Source organism: Andrographis paniculata, unplaced genomic scaffold, assembly GCF_009805555.1.
Source record: "Andrographis paniculata isolate CXL003 unplaced genomic scaffold, ASM980555v1 Contig52END, whole genome shotgun sequence".
Lineage (NCBI taxonomy): Eukaryota > Viridiplantae > Streptophyta > Magnoliopsida > Lamiales > Acanthaceae > Andrographis > Andrographis paniculata.
The window spans coordinates 4,945,756-4,973,582 of NW_026137587.1; the positions used below are offsets into that span (position 1 = coordinate 4,945,756).

Consider the following 27,827-nt stretch of genomic DNA (forward strand, 5'->3'; position numbering starts at 1 on the left):
TTTTTTTCATAAAATATCATGTTAAAATACTATTTAAATAAAAATTAAAAACAACATCCATTTCAAATTGATTTTAAACCACAACCAAACGAACTCTTAATAGTTCAACAAAAAAAAAAATTGAAAAATATTTCAAACCAAATTAGAGGAAAGATCGATCCATAAGAAAGACCGATGTTTTACAACAATACATATCAAGAACCAATGAACTTATAAGCTTCAAGAATTAGTAATTAATCACGGCGAGCTTTGAGTTTCGATGGGAGTTGAGCAGCATCGGCAACATCCACTGCCGCCCGGTAGAGGCCGAGGCTGAGGAACACAGCAAACGCACGCCGGACATATAGGCCTCTTTCCAAGCGACTCTACAAAAATATATAAATAAATTATTTTCATAAAATATTGTATTCACGTAATTATTCAAATCAAAATTCGAAACTAAAATATAAAATCAAAACGTAAGTAAACAACCCCATCTCCGTAAATATACATTTACTTTTCTATACGAGATTAAATAAATAATAGTATCTTATTATTAGATAACAGTGTATAAAAAGTTTTGACAACATTTTCATTTACTATAATTTATCTAAATTATATATGTGTAGTTTATGCAGAAATTAACGATATTTCGATATTAATATGATTACTCCTTTTCATATAATAAAATATATATATATATATGCATGTATGTATACCTTGATAAACAGCAGTTGGTCTGACAGCTTGGGTAGGAATTGATACAACAAACATGATAAAGATTAATGTAGCAATCATCATCACACTGCCTTTGCCTTTGGATGTCATCTTAATTTTATTGCATCTAAAATTTATGACTATTAAGGTTATATACATATATATATATATATAGAGAGAGAGAGAGAGAGAGAGATTGAAATGTTTGAATGCATGTGGTAAGAAGGTCTTTGCATTCACATTAGTATTCTTTTATTTGCTTTGAATTTTTCTATGCTTCACCTACTTTTATATTATAATAAAATAAATAAATGTTATATTGAAAATATTATATATTTATTTATACTATATTAAATAATTATTCAAATTTTAATATTTTATTGTTCAAATTTTAAAATAAAAATACAAACTTTTATATAAACACTTTTTTAATTTTAAAATAGAAAATTAACTATTTTAATATAATATTTTATGTAAAAAATAATTTTTTTTAAAAAAATTATATTATTGAATCAATGGTTTTGAAAATTGTGCTCAAAATATTTTCTAACTTGTATAGCTTTTTATACGATACTATAATTTAATAATTTTTTATATAATTTTGTCCTTAGTTTTTAATAAAATAATTAATAGATTATATTAAAATAATAATAAAAAACTGTATGTTCATAGAAACTAGAAATGGTTTGTAAACGTTGGATGTGTTTGTTTTTTATTTCAATTTTTTTTTTAAAAAAAAAAAACAAATCATAATATTTAATATGTACGGTTGTCAATAAAAGTACAATATTTTTTTATAAAATATTATTTAAATAAAAAATTAAATTAATATTTTTTTCAAAATAATTTTGAATTACAATCTAACAAATCATTCGACTTTATTGGTTATATGAAATTATGGTTAAAATATTTTATATAATAATAATTAAAGTATTTTTATTATAAATAAGAAAGTATAATAGTACAATAAATAAACTCGAATAACTTGCATTCCTTTCTCTCTTTATTGATTTGTTTAGATTTGATTTCAAATCAAATTTACATAATTCTTGTTAGAAATATATTATTTTCACTGTTATATCAAAATATTTATTAAAAAAAATTAAATTATATTTGTATATAATTGAACAATTTTCAAGGCCACTTAAATTTGACTTTTTTAAGGTCTTCTATCAAAGTAATAAATGATAGGCTTGAATATATATATATATATATATTATAATACTTCATCAGTTTTATGTAAAGTGTAATTTTTATACAAAAATTTAAATGGGTAAAATAAAATAAAAATTAAATGATACAGTAGAAAATATTATTTTTTTTATTTGAATTGTGTCATAAGGCAATGTTTAGCTAATTATTTTTTATTTTAAAAATATTAAAATATCAGACACACCAAAATAAAAAAATATTATCGAGTATTTAAGATGGAAGAAGTAATTTTAATACTGTGATGTTTTGTGCATATTACACTTCGACCCGACCCGACCTATCGAAACTCGGATCCCGTGCCCGCGGTTCGACCCGATTGAGTGATGAATTGGAGGATGGGTTCGGTTGGCCTGAACCGCCCTGGACCGCCCTCAAACCGGTCCAAGGGGTCTGATATATATATACACTGCTTCCCGGTTCACTGAAGAGACGAATACTCACTCCTTCACATCGCGATATTCACTCTCTGGAGCCCTAGCTTTCCCGAAGAACACGATCGATCTGTCTGGTGCATTCCGGCGAGTTTGGCCATCGTAACTTGAAGTTCATCTACCGTGGTTGTATTACAGCTTGTTCTAGAGCTGTTCTTCGGTTTGATTTCTCGATTCTATGTTTATGGGCTGTTCGTGGTGTAATTGGTTGTCCGCGATGATTTAGGCTTAGAATCTTGAGATTTCTTTCGATTAGGTTGTTAATCGCGCTGATTGTGCATTTCTGTGGATGTCGGTAGTGTTTGGGTCGAGGTTGTGTGTAAGTGTTGCTAGTCGGTTGAAATATTGGGTAAACTGAGTCCGAACTCCTTCGATTAAGAAAGTATATAAAAGATTCGATGTTTCTTGTTTCATATGTGTTCGATTAGTTGTAAACTAGAAGTATTAGGTCCTAAATTTCGATTACAAGTGGTATCAGAGCTGGTTAGGGCTTGCTAGTTTACTGGAATCGTGATTTTTCGAGTTCCTGGAGTGAACACCTAGTTCTCTCTGTAAAATCCGAAGGTTTTGTGTAAATAATTTCAAGGTTTTCGAAGTCTTGGTTGTTTACTGTTCTGTCGAAGTGAAAACTGAATTTTTATGGTGTTTTCACTTCTGTAAAGTTTAGATCTCCTTGATTAAGGACTAAGATAGGCCTGTAGGAGATTAGGACTTGAAATCATCCTTGTTTGGTTGATTTGGGTAGTTCCTTGTTGATTGATTCATCCAAACTTTACTAATTTGTGTATTAAGTGCGCAGTTGGAAGGATTTTACAGATTGGAGGCTTTGAATTACGAAAAGAAAGTCAAAGAATAGTTGCGGAGCTTGGAGTGGGTAACATTCCTAACCCTGTTACATATTTTTGTGAGATTTCAGTTTTGGGGTGACTAAGTGTGGCGATTTGAGTTTGTTAAGTGGCTGTTTTTGTGCTAAGTGGCTGTTTCTGTGATAAATGTGGCTGTTTGAGGTTATTGTGACAGTTAAAGTGTTGGTTAGAGCAGTTTGTGCAAAGCTGGTTGTGTGTTATGAAATATTAACTGCTCCTAAGTTAGTTTTCTCAAGAAACTAACCCTTGGATTAGTTACTATTCAGTTTTCTCTGTTCTGGAGCATTCTTATCTGGTGGATATTTTTTGTTGAGATTTTATAAACAATAAATTTGTTTTTAAAGCGATCCAGTGAATCTGTTCTTAGGACCAGTAGTTTTTCTTGTGAAATTTGGCCTGTTCTTGTGTCATTTTCTTAAAACAGATTGGTTTTCTCTTCATTTTAAAATTCATGGCTAGTCAAGCATTTTTTAATATACAACCTTTTGATGGAAAATCTGATTTTGCAATTTGGAAACAAAAGATGAGAAGTGTTCTTGTAACTCAAAGATTGATAAAAGCAGTTGAACCTGATCAAGCAACAGACCTTTCTCTTGAAGAAAGGTTTGAACTTGATGAACTTGCATCTTCGTGCATTATTTTAAACTTAGCTGACCATGTAATTAGAAAGATAGGTACTTATGGTTCAGCTGAGGATTTGTGGGACAAATTAAATAACATGTATACTGAAACTTCACTTCCAAATAGGATACATTTGTTAGAACAGTTCTTTAGTTTCAAATTAGATCTTTCAAAGACAATAGATGAAAATTTAGATGTTTTTTCAAAGTTAATTCAAGATATAAAACTTACAGGGGATAAAAACATAGATGATTACAGCTCTATTGTTATGTTAAATGCAATCCCTAGTACATATTCAGATGTAAAATCAGCTATAAAATATGGTAGGGATGTAATTACTCTAGATGTTGTGGTAAATGGTCTAAAAAGTAAAGAAGTGGATTTGAAACTAAGTAAAGCTAATAAACAGTCACATGGTGAGGTGATGCATGTTAGGGGTAGATCTCCCTTTAGACCGAATAAAAATGGCTCTTTTTCAAATAACAATAAGCAATGGAATAACTCCTACAATAGTCAATATAAGAAGAAGTCTAGGAGTAAGTCTAGGAATAGATCTCAAACCCCTTCAAAGTATGTTAAACGGTGTTTTAATTGTGGTGACACTTCACATTTCATTAGGAATTGTCCTAAGAAGAATAGAAACTTGAATAACAACAACAATAACTTTAGAAATGGAACACCCACTATTAATACCTCTTCAAATGAACAAGTAAATTTGATTTCTCATGATGATAGCTTAGGTGAAGTGTTTGCTGTTACTGCTGAATGTTCCAATGTGACTGCTTTTAATAAGAATGAATGGTTATTAGATTCAGCTTGCACCTATCACATGACTCCTTTTAAGGAATTTTTCAGTGATTATAAAACCCTTTTAAACTGTAATGTGACTATGGCTGATAATAGGGTTTGCAGTGTTAAAGGAATAGGGACTGTTGTGCTGAAATTTAAATCTGGAAATGTTTTAAAGCTGTGCAATGTGAGACATGTCCCTAATCTGTCAAATAACTTGCTTTCTTGTGCTGGTTTGTCTTCTTTAGGACTAGAAGGAAAATGGGGAATGGATTTTATGAAAATAACTAAGGGTTCTTTAGTAGTTTTCAAGGCTGATTTGAGAAATAATCTCTATATTGTGTCTGCTGTGCCTATTTGTGAATCTGATGCTTGTGTGAATGTTGTCCATGACAGCACTGAGTTGTGGCATAGGAGATTAGGTCATTTAAGTAATAGAGGATTGGAGATTTTGCATAAAACTGGTTGTTTAGGTGCTGGAAATTTCTCAAATGTGCCATTTTGTGACAATTGCATATATGGAAAGCATCATAGAGTTACTTTTCCTCAAAAACCTACTGAAAGTAGGATTTTTTCAAAAGATATCCTTGAATATCTTCACTCAGATGTGTGGGGACCGGCTAGTGAACCCACACATGGTGGTAGAAGATATTTTTTGACTATAATTGATGATTTTTCAAGGAAAGTTTGGGTATTTTTAATGAAACAAAAGTCTGATGTGTTTGAAATTTTTAAAAATTGGAAAATTTCTATTGAAAATCAAACGGGTAAAAAGATTAAATGTTTGAGAACTGACAATGGCTTAGAATATTGCAATACTTGGTTTGATAGCTTTTGCATTGAAAATGGAATAAAGCGACATAAAACAGCCCCTTATACACCTCAACAAAATGGGGTGGCTGAGAGGATGAACCGAACTCTATTAGAAAGAGTTCGAAGCTTGCTTGCTTCCTCGGGTTTATCCAAGAGCTTTTGGGGTGAGGCTGTTCTTACAGCAGCCTATTTAATTAACAGATCACCTTCAGTGCCTTTGAAAGGTGAATGTCCTGAATTTAGGTGGAGTGGAAAGAGAATTGATTTTTCAAACCTGAAAGTATTTGGTTGTTCTGCTTTTATACGTGTTTTCAATGATAAACTTGAACCTAGGGCTGAGAAGTGTGTGTTCCTAGGGTATCCCGAGGGTGTTAAGGGATATAGGCTATGGTTAAACACTAAACCAGGTTTCAAAACTTTTGTTAGTCGAGATGTAGCATTTAATGAGAATGAAATGCCCTGTTTGAAGCAAAATCAGACCTTAAATGATGAAAATACTGCTGTAAATGGTCCTAATGATACTCAGAATGAGGTGGAGCAAAATCATTATAATTTAACCAATTTAGAGGCTGAATTACTTGATCACAGTGCCTCAAATAGAACTGATACCAGAACAACCAGTTCTGATCCAGATTTTAATTCTGGAAATTCAGAGACTGGTCTGGAGATCAGTTCTGATGATGTTGATGAGAGAATGGAATCTGGAATTGCTGAAAATATTGATCAAAATCTGGAAAATTATCAACTTGCTAGGGATAGAGTTAGGCGAAATGTAAGACAGCCCCCTAGGTTAGATGATTTTGATGTTGATGTTATCTCCTTAGCTTATAATGTGTTTGAATCATTAGATGGTAATGAACCAAGGTCATATAGTGATGCTATGAAATCAAAACAAAGAAATGAGTGGGTTAATGCAATGAATGAAGAAATGAAGTCATTAAAGGAGAATAAAACCTGGATTTTGGTGCCAAAGTTAGCTAACAGTTCTGTTGTTGATTGTAAATGGCTGTACAAAGTAAAACAAGATGAAAATGGAGTTAGATTTAAAGCAAGATTAGTTGCTAAGGGGTTTACACAAAAGGAGGGAATAGATTACAATGAAATTTTTGCTCCTGTTGTTAAATATTCTACTATTAGACTCATGCTTACTTTGGTTGCCTATTTTAATTGGGAATTGAAACAATTAGATGTAAAAACTGCATTTTTACATGGTGATTTGTATGAAAGGATTTACATGAAACAGCCGGAAGGCTTCTTTGATAAAACTAATCCTAATCATGTGTGTCTTTTAAAGAAATCCCTTTATGGACTGAAACAGTCCCCTAGGCAATGGAACATAAAATTTGATGAATGCATGAAATCTTTGAAATTTAATAGAAGCAATTTTGATCATTGTTTGTATTTTAAAATAGCATGTGAGCATCCCATATTCTTGCTATTATATGTTGATGATATGTTGATTATGTGTCCTAGTTTGGAAACAATTAATCATGTAAAAGATTGTTTAAGCAAGAAGTTTGATATGAAATACCTAGGAGATGCAAAAGTAATTCTTGGTATGAATATACTTAGGAAAAGAAAAGATAACATGCTGTTTTTAAATCAGTCTTCATACATTAAGAAAATTTTGAATAAATTCTGTATGGCTGATGCTAAACCTTCTGCTGTCCCCCTCACTTCTAATTTCATTTTATCTAAAGAGCAATGCCCAAAATCTGAAACTGATGTGAAATACATGCTGAATGTGCCTTATACTAGTGCTGTAGGTTCTATTATGTACCTGATGGTGTGCACTAGGCCTGATTTAGCATATTCTATTAGTTGTTTGAGTAGATACATGGCTAACCCGGGTGTTGAACACTGGAGTGCATTAAAGTGTGTGTTTAAATACTTAGTTGATACTATTGAAGTTGGTCTAGTATTTGGTAAACACACTAATGAGTTAAAACTGAATGGCTATGTGGATTCTAATTATGCGAATGATAGGGACTCTAGGAAGTCTACTACGTCGTATATCTTTACTTTGTGTGATTCTTGTGTTAGTTGGAAATCCCAACTACAACATATTGTTGCCCTCTCTACGACAGAATCGGAATATGTGGCCATAACTGAAGCATTGAAGGAAGGTATGTGGTTAAAAGGTTTATTAAATGAAATAGGCTACTTGAAAAATGAAGTAACAGTTTTTTCAGATAGTCAATCCGGAATTCAGCTTTGTAAAAACCCAGTCTTTCATGATCGAACGAAACATATAGATGTTAGGTTTCATTTCATTCGTGATATAGTGTCTAAGGGTTTTTTAAAACTATAAAAAATACCTTCTGAGTATAATCCTGCGGACATGGGAACAAAAGTTTTATCAATAACAAAATTCAATTTGTGTAAGAAAACAGTTTATATAGATACTTTTGATTAGGAGAATCTTTAAAACTTGAAGGTTTGTATCTTTTGTTGTTTAAAATTCTGTTTTCAGCATGACATATTTAATCATGTAGCTGTTTTTGTTAGTTGTGAAACTGAGTTGTTTTTATAGTTGTTTTAAAAACTTGAGAACATTAACCGTGTTAATAAGTCCGCAGGTTAAAAGACTAAATCGTTGGAGCTCGGACAGGGATGACACCCTTGAAGCACTTTCTCCAATGCCCAAAAAGGTGGAGATTTGTGATGTTTTGTGCATATTACACTTCGACCCGACCCGACCTATCGAAACCCGGATCCCGTGCCCGCGGTTCGACCCGATTGAGTGATGAATTGGAGGATGGGTTCGGTTGGCCTGAACCGCCCTGGACCGCCCTCAAACCTGTCCAAGGGGTCTGATATATATATACACTGCTTCCCGGTTCACTGAAGAGACGAATACTCACTCCTTCACATCGCGATATTCACTCTCTGGAGCCCTAGCTTTCCCGACGAACGCGATCGATCTGTCTGGTGCATTCCGGCGAGTTTGGCCATCGTAACTTGAAGTTCATCCACCGTGGTTGTATTACAGCTTGTTCTAGAGCTGTTCTTCGGTTTGATTTCTCGATTCTATGTTTATGGGCTGTTCGTGGTGTAATTGGTTGTCCGCGATGATTTAGGCTTAGAATCTTGAGATTTCTTTCGATTAGGTTGTTAATCGCGCTGATTGTGCATTTCTGTGGATGTCGGTAGTGTTTGGGTCGAGGTTGTGTGTAAGTGTTGCTAGTCGGTTGAAATATTGGGTAAACTGAATCCGAACTCCTTCGATTAAGAAAGTATATAAAAGATTCGATGTTTCTTGTTTCATATGTGTTCGATTAGTTGTAAACTAGAAGTATTAGGTCCTAAATTTCGATTACAAATACTATGCTCTATTATATGTTTATAGAATCATATATGGATTTAATAAATTTTCACAATTCAAATATCAATTTTATTATTTTTATTTATCCCAGAATGAATTTTTTTTCTATTTTTAATAAAAAAAATATTAAAATATTATTAATTTTTATCTAAATTACAAATAATAAATCATCTTGTATATATTCAGTAACTTATATTAATCATTCTGTCCCATAAAAAGAGTTCGTCCATAGAAAGAGTAATATATATTTTTTGCATGTAATTTATAAAAATAATAAATAATAAAAATATTTATTATATTAAATAAATAATAAATTATTAAATTAAAAAACAACCTTGTTTTAAAAATGATAAAAAAAAATAAATAAAATAAAACTATTTCTTATAATAAAGAGGGATTATTACTTTTAAATTTATTACAAAATTTCAAATGACTTTTTTACAGTGATTCGGATGTATTAACGTTATTAATAGAGGAGCCTCTTGAGAAATGTGTTTTGAATATCAGGCGGCAAAGACCAAATTGTAAGGGCAGCAGCCGATAATGACCAAAATCAACATTGTCAAAGTAAAAAAATTGTAAATTGTATAACACATCCTTGTGTTTTACTAATAAAAAAGGATAAATTATAAAAAAAAGGATAAATTATGAAAAAAAGGTAAATCAGCATGAAACTCATTTGTATTAATGAAAAATTTGCATTAAACAATCTCATTGTTAAAAAATTAATGTTTGATTCAAAATAAAGACCTAAATTACATAAATTTTATATTAAAAAATATATATATATAAAATATTTTAAATAATTTTTTTAATAAAATAAATAAATAAATAATTGATCAATCATTAATTTTTATAATTTTTATAAAAATCATGTCTCCAAAAACTATGAAATAAAAGATTAATAAATTGTTTATTTATTTATTTAATGCAAAAAAATTATTTAAAATATTTTGCACTTTTTATTTGTATAAAATTTGCGTAATTTAGATATTTATTTAAAACTAAATATCAATTTTGGATAAGAATGGTGTTTTGTGCATTTTTACCCAAATAAAAAATAAATAAATAAATAAAATAATAATAATAAAAAAAAAGTCAAAACCAGACAAACCTAAAGTAAGAACCAGCATGTCAACAAAACCAGTATGCAGTGCATTCGAAGTAACCAAGTCAGTTAGTCACTCACCACTGTTCTTCATCATGCTCTCCATAGTATTGATCTTCATCCTCGTCTTCGTCTTCATACAGCACATCACTGAGCTCTGAATCTTCATACAGCACAGCACTTTCGCTTCCAGACTCCGACTCTTCAGATGAAGTTCTACTCTCGTCATCCTCCGAGTCCAACGCAGACGATGACTTGCTTGTGCTCTCATCCTCATCCTCAGAATCCTCTTCGTCGGGGTAATCATTCAGTGGATTGTTTTCCGCTGTCATTCATCAGTACAGTATTACGGGACAGTATATATCGGTTCAGAGATTGCAGTTAGAGTAGAAGAAAGGTTAAAAAAAAAAAATGACTGTACTTTACCATTAGAATCGTCAGATTCGTATTCAGAATCAACATCTGGGCCGTCATAGTAATCTTCGTCTTCATCAACTTGAACCCTGATCAAGCACGTTGTTTTTTTATGTCAGTCGACATGAAACTCATATTAGCAACAACACATACAAGTCGGCAAAGGAAAAACGTACAGAGGAAATGGGAAATTAAAATCGAGCTCCATTGGGCTGGCATCCTCGTTGACAGCATAGACGTCGTATACATAACCTGCATTGTGAACTGCAAATTCTCAGCATAACTGAAATCGTGAAGTTGTGTAATGTAAGTAGATGAAATTGTAAGCGAAATTTAGCATATTTTCGACATAGGAGTTAAACAATATTTATAAAGATAGAGGACACCAAAAGTGCTCAGAATCTGATCTTAGCTTAGTTGACTCACAGCTTGTAACAAATTTAGATCTTTACCAATTAAAAGATATGACCATTTTTGCAATGAAATACACCTCAACAACGGGTATGAGAATGATTGATGAGCAAACATCTGTATTAAAAGACAAATGCTACGACACTAAGATCCGGACCTTGTTTGGAAACATCATTCTCAATCTCCTCGGCAGCAGTGGGTAAAACCTCTTTAAGAAGAGGTAAATACTGAGCCATCATCCTGCAATCTTCCAAGTCGGTATCCCTAAAAGGAAGAGAGTACTAAAAAATGAATGCATTTTAGAAAATGAATAACGCAGAATCGAGGAGCTAAAGAGTGTCAGAACAGTACCGTTTTTGTACTTTAACCTCGTGTTCCTCCGCATCAACTCGAACAACATCATAGAGTCGGCACATGTCATGTAAAGCTTCATCTGCAGTAGTTTCTTTTATCCCCTTTCTGCTTCTCCATACTTGTTCGAAACGAGCATTCCTTGATAAAACCTTGAGTAGCAAAAATGGGAAGAAAAAAAAACTAAGTGCAATTGTATTATCTAAAAATAATTAAATCACAAATAACTAATCAACAGCATACCAAACTAATTGCAGGTGATGGCCAGTTTAACATAAAATTTGTTTAATTAACAAAAAATTTTAAAAAAAAAATAAAAAATACTAATGTGAACAATGCAGTTACCTCGTGACTCTCTTTCACTTTAGTAAGTAACTGGTCACGTCTCTGCAAAAGTTACAGTCAATCACTTAGTAAATTCTTAATAATATTCATTAATACAAAGAAGTGCATAATTACAGGCCATTGTATACAAGCAGTACTATAGCTAACAGTGGAGTGGATGGCTATTACGAAACAACAAAAACCTTAAATTTACTTCATAATTTCACTCAAAAAGAAATGGTGAGTCTATATGCCTGAAAAATTTCATGTTCCCTTCCCCCATAATCTTCTTAGTAAATACTAGGAGGATAATATACATACTTACTCCTTTATGTTCACGAGGAAACTAGCATTAACTTAGTTACCTTTCCCTCCCTCTAACCCCACCTCACACCTTCTGAAAGTTTTTCTTAATGAAACTGTAAATATATATATATATATATATACACATTACACGACTTCCTACTTTTGAAAAGAACACATATAAACACTAAATCCATCTTTTTTTACACACATAGTTATATGAAGGACGCCATACGTGGAAGGTCAAAAGTATTCATTGGACACCACAGAATCAAAACTATAAATTAAGCAAGGGCAGGCAGGCACAAATCTTGTAAGATACTAATCGACACGAGTTCAGACAGGCGAACAAAGAGAAGGTAGAAAAGCTAATGGGAACACTCACATTCACAGTCTTAATATTGCTTCTTGCTTCTTTGTTCTTCTCTTCAGATCTTAATGCATTAGAGGAATTGGGCTGTCCATCAAAAAATAATTAGACATCATAGTAACTTTAAATCAATGATGATAGTTCAAAGATCTGCCTTCCTACTTAAACAAAGCACAAGATGCTCCAAATGGAAACAATCAAGTGGGAGAAAAGAAAAATAAAGAGAACTCATAGCAATCAAAATGAAAAACTGACCACAAAAGATTGCACTACATCAAATGTATCCTCAGAGCTAATAACTGTATCCACACGCTGAACAAGGACCTTCTTGATTTTCAATTCCTCATCTGTTAAATAAGTCAAACAGAGACACTGTTACAACACAAAGGATGGATTGTGTCTATATATATATATATATATATATTTGCGCGTGTAGTTATAAAGGAATATATTAATACTTTACAATATGAAAAAGTTTTCATCTTTGAAACTATGAAATGGATACTATTTTTAAGACATTTGGTGCAAATAAAAAAGCAAGTGATATTTCAGAACAAAGTTACAAGTGGCTCATGAGGTAATTCCAAAATATTGAATTACCATTTCATCTTCGAAAGCCCTAATTACTCTGGGAACAGAAGGGAGGCTGGAGCCTTATGGATTAGTTAAGTGATGTATTTAGTTCATCATCAACGAACTTTAATATTTAAAGCAATAAGATTAAATTTCAAATATAAATCAAGAATGATATTATACATCTTTATGTATTATGCTTACTAGGGTAGAGCTTGACCGAATGAGATCAGAAAGAATGGATCATTCTGGGAATTTTGTAATTGCAAGCCAACCAGTATAAATAGTAAGGCAAGGAATTTCTTGCAATTTTTTTCAACCCACTTATAATGTTGACAAATTTTATGTATTATTGTAACCCAAATTAAGCCTGGCACCTAAAGGCTTGAAAATCTAACAAATCTTTGGACATATACAAGGTTTAGTTCTATTCTTTTTTATTTATTTTTCTTGTCAACACAATCCAAAGCACTAAAATTATAGATCATATCAAAAGTAAGGATAGGTGAAGTCAAGAAAATATAAAGCGAATAACAATGTTCAAATCAACACTACATTGAGAACCCATAGAGAGATCAAGACTTCATTTCTTTGAACTACGGTTTCTTGCATTTATTGAATATGTCCTCTGTATTTACATTTTCTACTCCGGTAAAGAAACAAAAACATTAAGCTAATCAATAAGCACAAAGGCAGAGGTTCAATCACACAAATTTGATGATACAGCAAATCTGCTCACCAATCAATAGGTAGCATTCATAGCTATTACTATTACAGAACTAAACCAGGAAATAGAGAAAGAAATAATCAAAGCAGGAAAATCATTAAAAAGGCTTATAAATTCAGCAGGTAACATACTTTTACTAGAAGAAGCATCAGATATTGACAGATTTCCAAAATCAAGCAACGGCTTCTTCAATGGCCTCTCGTGAATCTCCAGCCCTAACACGTATCGTTCCAAGTAAAAAATCTTAGGTTCAAAAACAGTTGAGAGAAATTGAGACTATGGTGAAACAAAATTCAGTACTTACAAAACGCATCAAGGGCAGACTGGAAAGCCTTCCGTTTAACCCTGACAATAACGGGCTTGTTGGGGCAAGACGAAGTGGAAGAACCCTCCTCCATCAGAAGTAGACTTATTCAATTTCGGAACAGGGTAAGAATTTCCCAAGTGTTAACGTGCCCTGCTTCGCAATGCGTCGCCAAGAACTCAAGGTTGTGTTTCTTTGGAGTATGTAAAACCTGACCGCCGGTTCACTTCCACCTGATCCAAACCCGCCTTCTTCGATTCCTCTGGGCGGCAGCAGCAACAGGGCTAAACAACGAAAAGGAAAAAGGAAAACCCCAACATAGAAGAAGGAAAAGAATGGCGGAAGAAGAAAGAGGGAGGTGCAGGATTCTGGTTTTGGATTTCTGAAATAATTAATATATTTATATTACTAATGTGATTTTATATTAAGTTAAATTAAATAATTAATTTATTAAAAGATTTAAGATAAATTGTTTCTATCTTTTGTGATTCTGTTGCAGTTTTTATTATTTTAAAATTTTTCTGTTTGTTTTTATCTTTCATTTTTTAAAATTTTTTTCTTTTAAAATTTATTGAAATATCTATAAACTAGTACATATTTATTGTTTAAATATTTTTTATTAACAATTTTTTTAATAAATTAATGACTAACTATATTTAAAATTTTAAATTAGTTTATTTTATATATTTGTTTTAAAATATTTATTATTTAAGCTATAAGATATAACTTTTTTTATATTAAATATAAAAAAATAATTATTCTATAATTTTTTAAAAGCATATGGGTTAGTCCGTCGGACTTTTCATCTGGCTTTGGGTTGGATTGGACTGGACTGCCTAAATTTACACTGATCCGCCGCGGGTTGGCCCAAAAGTAACCCGCTTATTTGCTGGTTATGGTGAATTGTGGATTAATCCACCAGTGAATCTTCACCGATGATATACAAAATTTGACATTATGTTGGCCAATTTTTTTATTATTATTACAAAATTTGCGGATTACGGTGAATTGTGAATTCATCCATTGTTGTGTTCTTAGATTTTTAGTATAGATTTTTTTTTTTCAAAAATATCACATCAAGTTGTATCGAAAGTGGTAACATTTTGAACTAAAAATAAATATTATTAGATGTAGATTTACATTCAAAATATCGTATCAACGTTTATTTATATCACATCAAATAATATTCAAATTCAATTTTTTACTATTAAAAATTCAAACCGAAAAACTAAAATCAACGAACAAACACACCCTAAATATTGAAAAAAAGAGGAAATATTCAAATTAGAAAATTATTATTATTGAAAAGAAGAAGAAAATAAAATAAACAATGATAAATATAATTAATTAAATCTTTTATTTTTAATATATTTTTCCAATAATTATGATAAATTACTTATTCACATATTTTTATTATTGATCAATTTTAAATAATAGAAAAATAAATACTTATTACAATATGTAATTGTTGCTTTTGTAATTTATTATTTTGTAATGTTTTTAAAAAGATGATAACTTGAAGAATAAAATTACTTTGGCATTAAATAGATTGTATTATTTTTTCAAAAAAAATTAAATAATAATCCCTTCTAACTCAAATTCTGACATAATTGTAGACCGTGTTTGTTGAGGAATTTTGTTAAATTTTTACAATTTATTAAAAAAAAACTTAAAAATATGAAATCAAATATTAATTTTTTATATTATACTAAAAATTAATTTTACAATCAAAATATTATATCAATACTAACATTCATATTGAATATTATTTTAAAAAAATATATAAATATTATATATTGTTAATTATATTAGAAATATTGTAGTTTGGTGAACAAAGTCTTAATTAATAATCTTTTATTTAAGTTAATTTCATCTTTAAGTAACGAAATGTACTGATGATGCATCATGTGCTCAAACTAAGAATGTTTCTCAAACGACATATATTGTTAAAAATTATAACTACAAGTTGAAATATATTTAACATTTTGACAATTGGATTATTAGATAATTAAGTTATTTTTCCTCTTATGATGTAGTTATTTTATAGAAAAATATTTGGACATATTAACATTGTAATTTATAAATTATAAGTCTCTGTTTACTTAAAATATTTATATAATTTTTAGTTGTCATTCAATCTTTTTTTAATAAAAATTACAATGATCAAATATAAATTGATTTTATCACTATTCACTATTTAAAAATATATATATATATCATATTTGTTTTTATTTTTTATTTTTTACAAAGTATCACCATCAATTATTAATTTTATTATTATTTCTAAATTTTCAAAACTTCAACAAAAGAAATAGGGTAATCAAAAGAAATGATGAATATTTTGTTGCTCCAAATCTAACGTGTAATTAGTACTCCATTATTGTTAATTTGATAGATAGCCATTTATTTTTTTACACAAAATTAATGAGTATTATACTTCAATAATAAATTGCAAAAACCTTTTATAGGATAAAATTTATTTTATCATTATATCTTAATTTAATATTGTTTCATCCCAAAACAATCTACCAGTATTTACTTAGTGGAATTTTGATTTTAATTTTTAATAGTAAAATTTTGAATTGAAATAGTTGTTTGATTTATTATAAACATGCATTGATGTTTTGAATGTAAAATTAAATTTTAATGTAATAAATTAAATAAATTTTGGATATTTAATTTTATATTTTTGAAGAGAATTAAATTAAAATAGTAAAATCATTAGTAAAGAACTAACATATGTTTTGTATTAGTCTATCTCATCTTTATTAAAAAGTAGATAATTTGGTTTTTAACCACTAAAAATGATGCTATCATTTTAACCAAAGGAAGAAGTATGTGGTTAAACTTAGAGCTATTAAATGAGTCGAGCTCGCTCGACTCGAACTTGTTAACGGTACAAGTTCGACTTGACTCCTTAATAATTCAAACCAAAATAGTAGCTCGAGCTCGATTTGGCTTGAATTTTTATACATATTCTATATATTTTTTATATATAAATTAAATATATTTAATTTTATTCATATCTTTTTATAATAAAATATTTAAATTTTAATGATAAATATAACTTTTCATACAATTTTTTTTATACATTATATTAATTTATAAATAATATAAATATAATATTACTAACAAACTCAATCAGCTATGGAGCTACTTGGGAGTCAGCTCGAACTCGGCTAGTTTATAACAAAAATATTTTTAAACTCGAGCTCCCCTGTTTATCTCTAAACAAGCCGAGTCGAGCTTGATTCGCGAGCTACATATTTAACAGGCTCTAGTGAAACTAGACATGTATAGGGCTATTAAACAATCATTCACGAATTTACTTAACTTAGTTCGGCTCAATTTGACTCGATTTATACTCGATCACGAACATAAACGAACCGAACCAAACATAAATAGACTCGTCTTGTCAACAAACAAATCCAAAAGTTGGTTAAAATATAAATAAATAAAATATCATATCGAAGTCAAATGCTTCACGAACGAACACAAATCTTGTTCGCAAACATTAACGAACAAACATAAAAATTTGGTTCGATTCGTTAACTGCTAGACATGCATGCTTTCCGGGCGCATCTGATAGATATTAAACGATGATAATAACACTATCAAAGTAAAGACACATGATTTTGAAAATATCTAACCCACACATAAAACAAGCACGAAGTAAAAACATATACATATATATATATATATACAAGCTTTATGGGACGTCTATAGTGTATCCCAACAAGTAATAAGCACACAATCAAAACCAGAATACAAGCTTTCGGACATGCATACCATCAATTAAAATATATATATATATATATAGATACACAGGTTTTATGAACACATTCTGCTGTTAACAAATTTTAAGCACACACACAATTAAAATAGATACATAAGCTTCCAAACACATAAAATAAACACAGATCAAAACAAATATAGAACTCAACAACTTAAGCTCGCAATGCAGCAACGTAAACACAGTCGCAAGCATTTAGAAAATAAACATACAATCAAAATGGATATTCGGGCTTCTAGACGTCAACTCTCCAGATAAAAATTAACACAATCCAACAAAAAGGAAAAATACAAGCAAGCAAATTTTCAGATATGTATACATCCAATAAAAACAAGCACACAATTAAAATAGAAGCAATTGGACATGCTTCCCCACAGCAAATTAATACTAGTACATAGTTAAAGATAATAAACGAGCTTTTAAACACAAATAAGGTCAATAAATAATTACCACACAGTGAAAGAATTGTCCCCTATAGAAAGAAAATAAGCATGGTAAAAGAAAAGATATATAGGATACTCGGCAGCTCCAACAAAAAGAAAACACATTCCAAATAGATATGCTTACTTTAGCCTTTAGGGCATGTCTAAATAAAAAGATAATATTAACACTTAGTAAAAAGAAAAATACAAATTTGGATCATGTTTGCCTCCAACAATTAATAAGCACACAGTATATATCATTTGCATGGTTTTGGGCAACACATTCCAAATAGATATGCTTACTTTAGCCTTTAGGGCATGTCTAAATAAAAAGATAATATTAACACTTAGTAAAAAGAAAAATACAAATTTGGATCATGTTTGCCTCCAACAATTAATAAGCACACAGTATATATCATTTGCATGGTTTTGGGCATGCCTACTCTGCTTTCGAGTACTATTATCACATCAGAGATATTAAACACAATCAATAAAAATATACAAGCTTTTATCGATTTCCATCCCTAATATAAAATAAGCATACATCATAAGAAAATATGAAAGCTTTTGCCTCCAACATAAAAGAAGCACACAACCCAAACAAGCATGCAAGTTTCCAAACAAGACTACCCCCAACAAAGAAAGAATAAGTGCACAGCTACAGTCCAACCAGCTATGCAGGCATTTAGGGATGTTTCCCCATAACAATTCAAAACAAATATACAGGCTCTCAGCCTTGCTAGACAATTCAAGCATATATAAAAACTTTTGGGAATTCTGACTCCCAATAGATAAGAAGATGCTTATCAGCAAACCACAAACAACTATATAGAGTTTTAGACACACTTATCTCTAACAGAAAATAAGCACATAACTGAAATCAGAATGCAAACTTCTGAACACATCTTACCCAATCATATAAGCATGAAGTCAAAATAGAAATACAGGCTTTCAAATGCGTTAGTCCTCAATAAACAATAGCACACAATCCCAACAAATATGTAAGCTTTTGAGCAAGTTTGTTCCTAAATGAAAATAAATACACTATCAAAACATATGTTCAGGCTTCCAAATGCCTCCCACCTAACCCCAATTGATAATAAGCACATAAACAAACAATAAACTTGCAAGCACACCAACCACAACAACAGGTTTCAAGACATAGGCAGCGACAAAAACTAGCATAGCAAGCAGACAGACAGAAACAAATTTAGGACAACATAATAATAGGCCTTCAAATATGGCAAAGGCAGCAACAAAAGACTAAAAGCACACCAAAAAAAATATTTGAAAAGAATTGAATGTTGCAAAGCATAAATAGGGTGCAACAGACAGTCTTATTCCACATACCTGACCCCTCACATTTGAATAATGAACTCTAGTCCAATATATGTAGCTAACAACAATATTGTTTTCCACACAAGATTACGCACTGACAACGTCTGAAAAAACGAATTCAAGTCTCTCACCAACCAACTGAGAGTGCATATAATATTGATTGCAAAGATACACAGATCCTTGTTCTATGTGAATGTACATAAATACATGTATCATTATGTATGTTTAACGCCTCACTAAAGAGGTTTATGGTCAAATCCCACTTCACTTTATATCCACAAACATAATAACAAAAAACAGAACCAAAGCAGCAACATAAAAAATATATACAAAAAATAAATAGCTAGAAATAAACAACAATAGGGTAAAGAGGGTTATGTATGTTCCACCCTCACTAAAAAGGTTTATGGTCAAATCCCACTTCACTTTATATCCACAAACAAAATAACAAAAAACAGAAACAGAGCAGCAACATAAAAAATATATACAAAAAATAAATAGCTAGTAACAAATAATAGGGTCTCAACCCACAAATGTTTGCAAAACCTTAGACAATCAACCAACACATCCTGGAAAATGAACCCGCAAGAGGTCCTCTACACCAAGTGCTTAGTGACCAAAGCTATTTATTTTATTGCCATAGCTTTTGGACACAATTTCCCCATAACAATGAACAAGAAATTAGTCAAAAGTCAAAACAAAGATATATAGGTTTTTAAACACATTTGCCACAAATACAATATGCAAACAGTCCAAAAAACTAGCACACAAGCCAGAAATACCCACAGTCAAAACATAGTATAATACAAGCTTTTTGAACACACTTGCTAACAACAAATAATAAGAGCACATAATTAATACAACTATGCAAAGTTTCAAGCACACATTCCATTGATAGATATTAACCACATTGAAAAAAATCTACCTCCAATGAATATAAGCGCACACTCAAAATAGATATATAGTGGGCACGGGCATGGGCACGACCGAACCCAACACAAACAAATATACAAGCTTTGAGGATACATTTCCCCAATAAAAGGTAAGCACAATCCAAATAGGCATGTATGTTTTCACCATGCCAGGCCTCAAACAATAACAAATACATAGTTATAACAAGCACACAAGCTTCTGGGCACCTGCCTTTAATAATTATTAAGAACACAATAAATAATAAAAACACACAAGCTTCAGAGAAAGGTATGCAAACTTTCAGACATGCATAGACACAACAAAACTTTGTATAATACAAAGCTTCTTGAACACACTTACTAACAACGAATAATGAGCACATAATTAATGCAACTATGCACATTTCCAAGCATACAATCCATTGATAGATATTAAACACATTGAAAAAACTCTACCTCCAAAGAAAATTAGCACACACTGAAAATAGATATATAGTGGCCATGACCAAACCCAACACAAAGAACAAACATTTCAAACAAATATACAAGTTTTGAGGCATACATGGCCCCAACAAAAAGTAAGCACAATCCAAATTGATATGTAGGTTTACACCATTCCAACCCTCAAACAATAATAAGCACATTGTTATAACAATGATACAAGCTTTTGGCACAACTACCCCTAATAATTAATAAGCGAACAATAAATAATAAAAAAACAATGCAACCTTCGGGCACCTATTCCCGGTAGATAATAAAAGCACAATCATAACAAATATGCAAGCAATTGGAAAAGCCAATATAAGACAAACACATAGTAAGAACAAATATTAAGACAACACAAAATTAGCTCATAGTCAAAACATATATGCAACCCCCCCAAGAACAACTACCTTCAAAAATAATATGTACACAGTAAAAAAAAAGGGGTTATACAGGCATTCAGGCACCCTAAGATAAGCAAGTATATATCAATACAAAATATACAAGCTTTCAAGCATGCTTGCTCAAAGTAAATAATAAGTACACAACTCAAAACTCAAAACAAATATGTGAGACTTTGGGTAGCTACCTCTAAAAAAAAACAAATATACCAAAAAAAAAGAAAAAGAAATGCAAGCTTCTGGATACATTAGTGTCCCAACAAGTGAACAAATATTCATGCTTTCAAATGCCTAACCTCAAACAATACTAAACACATAAAACAAGCAATAGGATTTCAAGCACATGTGCCCCAAATAAATAATTACCACACAGTCATAACACATATGCAAATATTTAGGGCATTCATTCCCATAAAAAAAGGCACACCAGATATTCAAGCTTCAAGGCTCTGAAAAGAAAATAAGCATAGAATCAAAGGTATTCAGCCTTTCAAGCATGTTTGCCCCCAAAATCTTATAAGAAAATGGTCCAAGTAGATATGTAAGCTTTACTGGGCAAGCCTACATCAATAGATAATAAGCACATAGGCCATACAACTACACATGCATCAGGTGTGTTTACCTCAATAGATAAAAAGCACATTTGTCCATACAAATATGTAGTCTCTCAGGCCCACCTGCACCAAACAACAATTAGCATACAATTCAAAAAAATATGCAAAATCTTCAAGTACAATTTCACTTAACAGAAAAGAGAAAGCATAAAGTTTTTAAACAAAATCTGAATATAAAGAGAGGAGAAATGATTTCCAAATATATTTTAAATTTAAGTGTTAGTACATTAAAAGTGTATAGATATAGGATTTTGATGAGTGAAACATTATTCACTATAATATATTATTTACAAGTATAACACGAGAGATAATTGTACCTTTTGTTGCTGTTTCAAAATCTTGGGACTTTCCATTGTAAGAAATTTCATATCTGGCCTTCCAGGAAATAAAACAAAAAAAACTTAGCAACATAGATAATAAGTATTATAAGATCAATTCAAACTAACATCCATAATATGTTCAATATAAGGACAAAAATGAGAATACAAATTCACAGGAAGAACCGCCATCACAAAATTTATTGCATCAAAACCAAGCCATGAAACGTAAAAGGTAAATTTAAAATGAGCACACCTTACACTCCTTCATATCAAAGATTTCTCAAGTATTCCAATCCTTGCATTCCTGCACTTTGTATGCTGAAATGATAGGTACACATAAGAAATGGATCATTTTCACTTGTAAAGCAGTTATAATCCCAATCACATAAACTGTTCAGTTTGAAGCGAAAGGATTCAAGAAATTGTGAGTTCAAGCAGCAATGTTTAAAAAACATCAATGTAGAAGTACAAGAGAAATAGAAAAACCTGTCTTTACTGCAGCGAGTGCAACGTCTAAGTTCAGTAGTTCACAAAGAATAGAATTTCCATAATGTAACCACGATGTCTGTATTATCAAAAGCAAAAAATGAGAAGTGGAAGTTTGATCATTTTCCAAAAAAATAGTAGCAGGAAAACATAGTCAAGAATACAATCCAACATAGGTTGAATACCACATTTATGAGTTTTAGATAGACCCAACTAGCGAATAACAAATTCAAAACAAGAGCTTCTTTGGAAAACCATATGTGTGTAAACAAAAACACAATACACAATTAAACATTTAGACATCAAAATTTAAACAAGTTAGAACATAAGCTAGATAACATAAACTTAACAAGCATAAAGAAATACTCTAATACTATTAACATAACAAAATTCAAACTTAAATAGAATGCCATAACATTAACATACATAATCAACTTCCACTAAATTCAAAAAAAATGTTATGTAATTACAAATGAAAAACAAATTAAAACATTCTTTTCTGAAAATTTGATTGTTGTCATTTATTATGAATCCTTAAAATCAATGATGAAAATGAAGTTTGTTAGAATTACTCAATCATATACCATAAAAACTAAGAATATTAAGAATACGTTTGATACAAGTTAAAAGATATAGAGCCTAAAAATAAGATGGAATTATGTTATAAGAACGAGTTTAGAACCACACAAACCCAGCATAAACCAGATCAAGACCAAGTTCGGAGCAAGACCCAAACCCAGACCAACTTAGACCCGGACCAAACCCAAACCCAAATCCAGACCAGACCTCGAATCAGACCAGAACCAGACCCAAACCCAGCCCCGCCCCAGATCCAGACCCAGACAAGACCCAGGCCTGGGCCAAACCTAGAACCAAACCCTGACCCAGCCCAAGTCCACGCCTACTCAGACCAGACCAAGACCCAGCCCCAGACTGAACCCAGACTCAGACCCACCCCAGACCCAAATCCAGAACCTGACCAAGTCCAGACCCAACGCCAGCCCACCCCAGACCCACTCCAGACCTAGACCTAGGCCCAGCCCAAACCCAGACCAACTTAGACCCGGACCAAACCCAAACCCAAATCCAGACCAGACCTCGAATCAGACCAGAACCAGACCCAAACCCAGCCCCGCCCCAGATCCAGACCCAGACAAGACCCAGGCCTGGGCCAAACCTAGAACCAAACCCTGACCCAGCCCAAGTCCACGCCTACTCAGACCAGACCAAGACCCAGCCCCAGACTGAACCCAGACTCAGACCCACCCCAGACCCAAATCCAGAACCTGACCAAGTCCAGACCCAACGCCAGCCCACCCCAGACCCACTCCAGACCTAGACCTAGGCCCAGCCCAAACCCAGACCAACTTAGACCCGGACCAAACCCAAACCCAAATCCAGACCAGACCTCGAATCAGACCAGAACCAGACCCAAACCCAGCCCCGCCCCAGATCCAGACCCAGACAAGACCCAGGCCTGGGCCAAACCTAGAACCAAACCCTGACCCAGCCCAAGTCCACGCCTACTCAGACCAGACCAAGACCCAGCCCCAGACTGAACCCAGACTCAGACCCACCCCAGACCCAAATCCAGAACCTGACCAAGTCCAGACCCAACGCCAGCCCACCCCAGACCCACTCCAGACCTAGACCTAGGCCCAGCCCAAACCCAGACCAACTTAGACCCGGACCAAACCCAAACCCAAATCCAGACCAGACCTCGAATCAGACCAGAACCAGACCCAAACCCAGCCCCGCCCCAGATCCAGACCCAGACAAGACCCAGGCCTGGGCCAAACCTAGAACCAAACCCTGACCCAGCCCAAGTCCACGCCTACTCAGACCAGACCAAGACCCAGCCCCAGACTGAACCCAGACTCAGACCCACCCCAGACCCAAATCCAGAACCTGACCAAGTCCAGACCCAACGCCAGCCCACCCCAGACCCACTCCAGACCTAGACCTAGGCCCAGCCCAAACCCAGACCAACTTAGACCCGGACCAAACCCAAACCCAAATCCAGACCAGACCTCGAATCAGACCAGAACCAGACCCAAACCCAGCCCCGCCCCAGATCCAGACCCAGACAAGACCCAGGCCTGGGCCAAACCTAGAACCAAACCCTGACCCAGCCCAAGTCCACGCCTACTCAGACCAGACCAAGACCCAGCCCCAGACTGAACCCAGACTCAGACCCACCCCAGACCCAAATCCAGAACCTGACCAAGTCCAGACCCAACGCCAGCCCACCCCAGACCCACTCCAGACCTAGACCTAGGCCCAGCCCAAACCCAGACCAACTTAGACCCGGACCAAACCCAAACCCAAATCCAGACCAGACCTCGAATCAGACCAGAACCAGACCCAAACCCAGCCCCGCCCCAGATCCAGACCCAGACAAGACCCAGGCCTGGGCCAAACCTAGAACCAAACCCTGACCCAGCCAAGTCCACGCCTACTCAGACCAGACCAAGACCCAGCCCCAGACTGAACACAGACTCAGACCCACCCCAGACCCAAATCCAGAACCTGACCAAGTCCAGACCCAACGCCAGCCCACCCCAGACCCACTCCAGACCTAGACCTAGGCCCAGCGCAAACCCAACTTAGATCCAGCTCCAGACCTAGACCTAGACCCAAACCCGACCTGACCCAGACCAGCCATGTGCAGGCATAACCCAAACCCAAACCAGCCACAAACTAAAACCCAAGGCAGGTATAGAATCATCCCAAGAATTAGACATGGAGTAATAAGATTAATCATAATATTAACCAAAACCAGAACTTGACACATCCCCAAAGATTAAAAACAACTCACATACTTTCAGTGCAATAAATCTATAGTATGAATAAACATGTAAATCAACAGCACCAATAGCTGCATAGGAATCAATTGCAGGAGACAAAAAACAGGTTAACAGAAAACAATGAAAAGGAGTTTTCCTTTGATGCGAAAAGACCATGGAAATTGCAGCGGAGAATTAATTAAAAACATTTACAGTGTAGGGGTCTCACCAAAAATACGACAGAACCATAAAAATGAATGTAGAGAATTTTACATACCAAAGAGGCGCTTCTTGAGAGGCCAAGATAGTAGATGCAGATGTTTGTCTTACCGTACTATTTTCCCCAACAAAATTCATAAATCCAAACCATCTTCATCTAGATTTTGCAATTAACCGGCACAAAACTTCAATAACGAAAATAATATGTCAAAACCCTAATTATGAATTCCAGAAAATAATAAAACCTTCCTTCCAGGCAATGAAATTAAAGAGAGACTCGAGAGAGATCTAGCCCACCAACACGGATTGAGTTGATAATCGAATCTGATTTCTGAAGAGCCACCATTCCGAACAGAAAGAGAGGGATTTGTGTGCAAAACGAAAGAAATAATAACGAACGACTATAAACTTACCGACATTATTTTGCTTTGGAAAATCAAAAACCATCGGTCAGATTGACTCAACTCCATCGGAACAGAGGAGGAAGCAACGCGGAGGAGGAGGCTTCTCTCCCGATTCTCAAATCTGAAACGTCGATCGACTTCTGCCTGGTGTCAAGTGTAAAAGGGCTAATACATACCCGCTGCGCGTTGGCTATTTATATATAGCCTTAATCCTACCGTTAGGAATTATAACCAAGTTTAGTGCGTTGTTACCATATATACAATGCCAACTATAATAAAATGATATCTTAATTACTACTTACCATATAAAACATAACTACTTACCATATAAAATACACTTTGTACGGAAGAGCCCAAACCTTAATTTTTGGTTAATTAGTGGGCACGTAACACTAATAATAATAATAATAATAATAATAATAATAATAATAATAAGGCGTACGGAATAACATAGTTGTAATTAACTACAACTTGAAGAGGAATTTTGGCCTCATATTGCCATACGTAAGTACCCCTTTATTTATTTAAATGTAATTGGATTTTAAAATTTTACAAAAATAGTGTGAAAAATGACTCTGCTTAAAATTATATTATTATTATTATTATTATTATTATTATTATTATATTATGGGTTAAATTTATACTTATTTTATTTAAAATACATAATTTTATCTTTTATAATATTTATAATTTTAGTATCTCTATTTTAGCAAATAATAATTACTCTCTCCTTCCTAAATAAGATTAGCGCATTACGGTAGATACGAGAATTTAGGTAAAGTATAATTAATAAATAATTAGGAAGTTAGTAAAAATAATTATAGATTAAGATTAAAATAACTAAATAGTCTAAGATTAAAAAATTAAATTTTAAAATATAATTAAAGTGTACAATCAATTTTCCAAAAAAAAATGACAAATTATGTGGACGGACGGAAATAAAAAATAGGGACAAATTACGTGGGATTGAGGGAGTATTTTATTATTAAGTGTTTTACATATTCATTATTTTCTTAAATACTTAAATTCTTATAATATTTTATTTCATTTATTTATCTATTTTAGTTTAATATTAAATTTTTTATTATATTTTGATTTTTCTATTCAATTAAAATTACATAACATTTTAAGACGAAAAAAATTTATTATTTTACATAAATATAAAATATATTTCATTCGTCCCTTAAACTGTTTGGTTCAAGAACTTTTCTAATGGGATTGAAATTTTGCAGTAGGATTTATATGTGATAAGATTTAATTGTATTTAGATTTGAAATCCTATCTTGGTTTTGGTTGGGGGTGTTTGGTTTAAGGATTTTGATTTTTGATATTTTAAATGACGTAATTATCCTTCCACGAATTTTATTTATTGTGATAAATTAAATTTTACATCTTTTTTCCATAAACTTTATTTTTTTTACTAAATTTAGTGTATTCTAATAAAAAATTTCTAATACGATTAATAATAAAATATATAATATATATTCATACAAAATATATACTGTAATATATAATCTATATACTAAAAAATACGACAATTTAATTATTTTTTTATACTATCGACATTCTTTCTCATATTTAATATATATAAAAAAAACAATTTAAACTAAAAATACAAAATTAATACACCATTAAAATCTATTTAAATTATTAATTGATATTTTAAATTATTAATTTATTTAAATTAGCATTAGTACAAGAATTAAATATATAGAACATTTTTATAAATAAATATATGATTTGTAGTAGTATGCTTAAATATAATATTATATTTTATAAAACCAATAAAATATAATTTAAATGTAAATATATATTTATGTACATTTAATATTAAAAAAGAAAAAGAAATATGATTTTTTTTACGGGAGGGTATAATAGTAAAATGAAAAAATACAATGACATGCGATTTTAAAGTAACAGGGGTACACTGTTACTGAAAAATCCTGCATTTCCAGAATTTTAAAATCTCATGTACTTAAAATTCCATTATCAATTTTATAACCAAACATGGA

General features: G+C 32.3%; 1 protein-coding gene and 2 long non-coding RNA genes across 9 annotated transcripts; all 3 read right to left on the reverse strand.

Annotated features, from left to right (window-relative positions):
* Positions 1–118: 118 nt before the first annotated feature.
* Positions 119–852, reverse strand: LOC127254823 (uncharacterized). Its single transcript, XR_007839502.1, has 2 exons — positions 699–852; positions 119–365 (listed from the first exon to the last, which is right to left on the reverse strand). It is a non-coding gene; the product is annotated as an uncharacterized LOC127254823 (long non-coding RNA).
* Positions 853–9,772: 8,920 nt separating this feature from the next.
* Positions 9,773–14,028, reverse strand: LOC127253967 (RNA-directed DNA methylation 4). Its single transcript, XM_051278789.1, has 10 exons — positions 13,639–14,028; positions 13,466–13,549; positions 12,290–12,381; positions 12,050–12,121; positions 11,383–11,424; positions 11,038–11,189; positions 10,844–10,950; positions 10,452–10,527; positions 10,288–10,364; positions 9,773–10,186 (listed from the first exon to the last, which is right to left on the reverse strand). Exons 1-10 carry the CDS (start codon positions 13,730–13,732, stop codon positions 9,939–9,941), a joined length of 1,044 nt encoding a protein of 347 aa, XP_051134746.1. The 5' UTR covers positions 13,733–14,028; the 3' UTR covers positions 9,773–9,938.
* A 7,391-nt stretch (positions 14,029–21,419) lies between these two features.
* On the reverse strand, positions 21,420–26,015 carry LOC127254172 (uncharacterized). Of its 7 annotated transcripts, XR_007839428.1 has the most exons (7): positions 25,825–26,015; positions 25,657–25,742; positions 24,941–25,568; positions 22,407–24,125; positions 22,174–22,238; positions 21,918–21,975; positions 21,420–21,663 (listed from the first exon to the last, which is right to left on the reverse strand). It is a non-coding gene; the product is annotated as an uncharacterized LOC127254172 (long non-coding RNA). The 7 variants fall into 7 exon arrangements; XR_007839424.1 differs by lacking the exon at positions 25,657–25,742 and having other exon boundaries at positions 24,941–25,596; positions 25,825–26,014; XR_007839426.1 differs by having other exon boundaries at positions 24,941–25,596; positions 25,709–26,014.
* Positions 26,016–27,827: the final 1,812 nt, after the last annotated feature.